This window comes from Silene latifolia, chromosome 10 (assembly GCF_048544455.1).
Source record: "Silene latifolia isolate original U9 population chromosome 10, ASM4854445v1, whole genome shotgun sequence".
Lineage (NCBI taxonomy): Eukaryota > Viridiplantae > Streptophyta > Magnoliopsida > Caryophyllales > Caryophyllaceae > Silene > Silene latifolia.
Genome location: NC_133535.1, coordinates 35,106,517 through 35,112,516, shown reverse-complemented (window position 1 = coordinate 35,112,516; position 6,000 = coordinate 35,106,517). Strand labels below are relative to the sequence as shown.

The 6,000-nt window shown below is 36.2% G+C and overlaps 1 protein-coding gene across 1 annotated transcript in view; it reads right to left on the bottom strand.

Moving 5' to 3' along the window:
* Positions 1-879: 879 nt before the first annotated feature.
* LOC141605481 (peptidyl-prolyl cis-trans isomerase B2-like) overlaps positions 880-6,000 on the bottom strand; it is a 44,907-nt gene continuing 39,786 nt past the window's right edge. The window contains exons 2-7 of the mRNA XM_074424268.1: positions 2,953-2,976; positions 2,418-2,600; positions 2,149-2,224; positions 1,879-1,954; positions 1,330-1,430; positions 880-1,206 (exon numbers count right to left, since the gene is read on the bottom strand). Coding sequence (XP_074280369.1) covers positions 1,146-1,206; positions 1,330-1,430; positions 1,879-1,954; positions 2,149-2,224; positions 2,418-2,523 — 420 coding nt within the window. The 5' untranslated portion in view covers positions 2,524-2,600; positions 2,953-2,976 and the 3' untranslated portion in view covers positions 880-1,145. The remainder of the gene's footprint in view (positions 1,207-1,329; positions 1,431-1,878; positions 1,955-2,148; positions 2,225-2,417; positions 2,601-2,952; positions 2,977-6,000) is intronic.

The window sequence follows — 6,000 nt, the reverse complement described above, 5'->3', positions numbered from 1 at the left end:
GTTAATGAGTTGCAAGTCTCTATATGTGCTTTAGATGATGTGAATTTGTCATGTGGTGCTGTGGAAATTAACAAAAGTCGTATACCGTTGTGAATAAGTGTAACAATGTGAATTATAACTTGTGCTCGCCGGATTGTGTGTGATATTTAAAGTAATAGAGTAAAGTATAAATTATGGGTAATAAGTGGTAGTTGATTTGCCGAATGTAATGTTTAATAAAATTGAATGCACATGTTGGATGGTGGAATTTGATATGCATAAGTAAAAGTAGAGTAATGTTGTTGTTATGTGTGTGTGTGTGTGTGTGTGTGTGTGTGTGTGTGTGTGTGTGTGTGTGTGTGTGTGTGTGTGTGTGTGTGTGTGTGTGTGTGTGTGTGTGTGTGAGTTCAAGTATGTCATGGTTGGATGGCATCGTAAGTTGTTTGGAGTATGGTAGAATAGGATATGTAATGTCCGGTTGCAGTAAACGTGTTACTACTACAATAACCATTAAGGAGAACGGTCAAGCACCGTTCTAAATGCGTCTTTCAACCGGCCTGTGGCCAAGCGTTCTCTTTGACATATGAGAACGGTTGGTAAATGGTCAACCCGTGCTCGTTGTTATTTCAAATAGCACGGTTGCTAATGGGAACCGCTCTCATTGATATTTCAAACAGCACGGGTGTAAAAGGGGACCGGGCTCTTTGTTAAGGCGTTCTCTTTGATAGAGGTGTTTGGCGCCATTGTTGAACCTTTTCAAAAAGAACGGGGGATGATACAACCGTTCCCTTTGATTCTTACATTTTTTTTTAATATTTCCAATTTTATCGTAACTCCTACACGATTCAACCGTATAGCTCATAAAAATTAAACCTGTTACAATTCATAAACTTCAGCAAGTTTTACGCAACAAACAACTTTCAAATTTAATTTGAATCCATAAGGAAAAATCCTTGAGCAAATATACAAAGTCTTATCATATTTTTAAGAGGCTACAAATATCAAAGATACGCTACCTTCTGCAAAACATAAATTAAAATTCTTATATCCTCATCACTTAGCCGCATCCATGTGCATCTTCCAAAAATTATAATCATCATCTTCATCCATCATTGCTTTCAGGCTTAAATTGGAGTGCGAATTCAACCCAAATATTCCACACCTCGTCAATTTGCTAACGTTGTATGTCTTTGGGGCGTTAAACACGAACTATTATACACACGACACCTAAAAAATATAGTTAATATAGTATATATGAATATATGATGTGAAAAGTAAAATAATTACCTAAGATGGAAATGCAAAAAAAAAAAGAGATGCAAATGATTCAAATAAAGAAAAAAAACATACATTTGGGAGAATATTAATATATCTTCCTTTGATAATCTCCAACATATATCGGCAAACATAATATCCGCATAATACACTCCCAACACGGGCTGCCGAGGACACTAAAATAGAAACCTATGATGAGATATACATATTATATCTACTCCCTATGACAAAAACAATTATTAAGAGTGGTAAATTCAGCTTATGGGCAGCTTATTATATATTATAGGACAAAAATATTTGTCATGCCAAGACAGAAACAATAGAGTATTTCGTTCCCTATGACAAAAATATTATATCTACTCCCTTGCTTTGGAGGGAGGTTCACTGGTCATCTCATAGGAAATGCAAAAAAGAAACACTAGAAACATAACTGGTGTAACTACTACCTTGTTGCTACGGTTTTACACTATTTGTCATGCCAAGACAGAAACAATGGAGTATTTCGTGGGAACGTGCAGGAAAAGAGAATTCAATATTTGGTTAGTGTCCATATGCTTCATAGGACGAATGCTAGGATACTAACAGAGATAATAGCTAGTCTGAACAATTGAGAATATATAATACCTCAATTAATTTCCAAGTAAGTGGTTTCTCCTCGAACCTGGCAAGTGGATCGATAGCATTTCTTTTCTCGAGCACCCTATATTTTATTTAACTAAAATAAGTAATCACTTCACACATAATTCAAAACACTTCAATATAAAAAAGCGAACAATGAGAATATTTTCACATAATTAGCCAGGAATAAATAAATAGAAAGCCCTCAACTATACCACATCATTCACTAGCTCTTAGCAGTACAAAATTCCATTGTTAAATGCATAGTTCACTCACCAGCTGGTTGTTACAGTTGTAATGAAGAATTGAGACCCATTGGTGTCGGGACCTGCATTAGCCATAGAGAGAAGGCCTACACATTCAAAGAAGACAAGGATAAATATCCGTTGCCCAAAAAACTATAATCTTCAACGAACATTTTTCAATTCAACAAGTTGTTATAACCCTTCTAGTTAGGTATTATAGAACTCTCATGTCTTGATTCTAAACACACAACAACCTTTCACATAATAATCACTAATAAGACAACAAAAGTAGTTAAGTACCGGGTCCAGTATGTTTCAGCTTGAAGTTTTCATCGGGAAACTTCTCTCCGTAGATTGATTCTCCACCTCTTCCATCCCCGAGAGTGAAATCACCTCCCTGAAGCATGAAGCTTGGAATAATCCTGTGGAATTTGCTTCCCTTGTAGTGCAGCGGTTTCCCAGATTTGCCAATACCTTTCTCTCCTAAAATAAGCAACAAACCAATGTTCAAAACTCATTTTTTCACAAATAGGGTGATAACTCATTGGCCATGACAGAGAGCAGCAGAACCCCCACCCTTTTAATGAAAAGTGAGTCGGTGAAACAGTATTACACGAAAGACCAACAAAAATGCTTACGCAGTCCTCATTTATTTAAATAGCGCAGCATTTCAGTAATAGAAACTCGATAGCAGCCTAAAAACAGCCAACATATTTTCTCTAGCCATCTAGTGTATATATCAAACTCATAGCTTAAGACCATTCTATCCACCACTATTTAAAAGTTTGGAAATGAAAACAACAGTATAAATAAGAGGACGAGATTGCAAACTTGCCAGTGCACAATGCTCGGAAATTTTATGCAATAATTAAACATAAAGGCTAAAGTCAGTAGCAAATTCAAACTACAAAGCAAATACTCTAAAATAAGAAGAAGCAACTTGGAACTGGTCATATACATTCTATAGTTCACTGCCAACTTCAGATATCAAATAAATCACATATTCAGAATCCTGGCTCTACTCCGGTTAATATTCAATAATATAGAGTAAGAGGAACGAACCTTTAGCTAAGATTACTATGGCAGTACTTGGTTATAAGAGTGTTAACTGCGTTGCAAAGAGCATTAGTGATTAAATACAGGTCTTCTCTTGGTCTTTACTTGTTTTCTAAGGAGTAATACTCATCTTATTTACTTCCCTAGCATCTGCACTAATAAAATAAATTGAGTCCCAAGTAGTATTGGTTTACGCTTACAGTTAATCGTTGCAGGCAAGGCAAAAAACTCAGCAAGCCAAATAAATTCGGGGTCCTGATCATCTGCATCTCAGCCACTACATGTGACAAATTCAAGAAGTTCAACATCCAGAGCTCAATCACTATAAAAATACATTAACAGTAAATGCCATAGAATCAATATATACTACTATCAACTAAAAAAAACCAAAGCTATATAAGACTTCTTCATAACACAAGTAAACCACCAAGTCAAATTTCATGCTTCTCAATGCAGGATTTCGAAACCAAATCAACAACATAAGAATTGATTAAACTCTTATATCAAGGCCAAAAAGAGATTTTACCAAATCAACAACATTGGCACACCCCCAAAAAAAATGCGGACAACATTTATACATTAAAATTCTAACATCGTTCATACATAGTAATATAATCATCCAAATGGCTCAAAAAATAGACGTATTTCATTCCCAACCTTGCTGCAATTCATATGGAACATAAAGAGTGGTCTAATGCTACAATTTCTTTTATTGCTTATAATCACCCATTTTCACAAAATTGACAGCATCATTCATTACACACTGGCTTGTACAATAATGTTGTTTTATAGACTCATACGGGCTAAAATCAACTCGTCTCACATAATGAAAACTTCAGCTTTTCAATTAGAACTTATTACCAATCAATTAGCTCACCTCTTATGACCAATTAATTAACTCACACAATCAAAATTAAGCAAATTCAAGCAAAACAAAACTTGAAATAAATCACATTTGCTGCACCCCAGGACAAGGTTTACTAAGGCCTGACCTAAAAATCATTCGAGAAATTGCCAAGAAACTAGAATGATATACCTTTAGCTCATCATATGCTCCACCGCCATATGTATCCATGCCATGTTAATAGAGGATGAACAATGTCTTGAATCCATCCTTAAATGAGGCTAAGATGATGATAGATATGCTGACTTATTTGATTCGTCTTTCTACTCATATTGATACATGAGCTGATGAGCTTGGCAATCTAACCTAAGCTTTGAGCCATCTGCCTTCGCTCTAATGTGGTAAACATTGGGTTCTGTTCGGGCTCTCTGCGAGACTGTGAATTTTACTGGGTTATATATTTATAAGATATCCATTGCATCTAAGAGTACAATCCTTTCTTCATTTCTTAGTAACTACGGAGTACATAATAGCAATTGAAGAACTATTCAAAACAATTTAATTAGCAGAACACAACAAAGAAAAAGTCAGACACTTTGATCATATTTTTCACATGTTTACCCCTCACAAATTCAGGTTCCAAACAATCCAGGAAATCCGAACAGTCTCATCCTCCTGGTTTATATTATTTACTCCTTAAGTTAACCGATTATCCGATTATACCTTCAGATCCTAACCATTCTATGGATCCGAAGTATAATTATGATTCTTACAACAGTTATTCTACACTAATCCATGTTGAAAGCGATCAAATTTTTAGTTATATTTAAATAGATTAACAAACCAATAAGAACAATTAACAAATTAATCAATCAAATGCTTAAGAATTGAATTTGGGGAAAAAAATTACTTACCCAATACCCATTATCCAGGGCGGCACTATGGCAGGTGGAAGGCCGGAGGTGAGGAGGTGAGGAGGTGGCCGGCGGTGGGGTGGTTGGATTTTGGGATCTTTGGTTTTGTTTTGTGTAATGTGTTTAGGTTTATGTGGTTCTATACTTCTATGGCGCCTTTCCTTCTTTTTTCCAGTTTTTTAGTTTTTTTTTTTCTTCTTCTTCTCACGTGAGGGCACGTGCCCTCACTTTCCCTCGCAGATCCGCCACTGCTCCGTAGAATGGTAGACGGCAAGTCATATGAATGAATAGTCTTTTAGGGATATTTAGAAGAGAACGGTGGTGATACAAACCGTGCTCATTGTTTTTTCAAAGAGAACGGTTTTCTATATTAACCGTTCTATTTGATCTTTTAGGATGGTTGGTCAAACCTAACCGTTCTCTTTGTTAATCTATGAGAACGGTTTGAACAAGCAACCGTTCTCTATTGGAACCCTATATGCCCGCCCAAACTAAAAATTAAAAAGAGACCAGTTCCGCTATCAACCGTTCTTGAAGGGGCGTTCTCGTAGCCTTAAATTGTAGTAGTGCGTTATGTGCAAGTTAATGTTAATGGATAGTAATCGGATGGAAATAATCAGTGACGAGTTCCAAGTATACCCTGGACTCCGAACGAGTTGTTGTTTTGCAGGAACAATTAATCGAATTCGTAATCTTTGTCCTTGTTTTAATCTTACTCGACCGAGTGCGAGTGCCTACACGACCGAGTAGGCCTTACTCGAGCTAGTAGTTGGGTAACTTGATCGGAATCGTTGGAAAAACATAATCGTTACTTATTCTGCCAGCGGAAACTCGATCGAGTAACCCTAACTCGATCGAGTAGAGGCTACTCGATCGATTATCCGAGCCACTCGATCGAATAAGTACGCTATAGTACACGAGTTATATCGGGACTCATACTCCCTTTTTCCTTCATTCTTTTCTTATTTTCCTATCATTCAAAACCCTAAAATTCTCTTAAACCTTCTTCTCTCAAATCTTTGGGTAATTTGTGATTGATTCATCTTGAATCTTTCTTGTTCTTTCACTC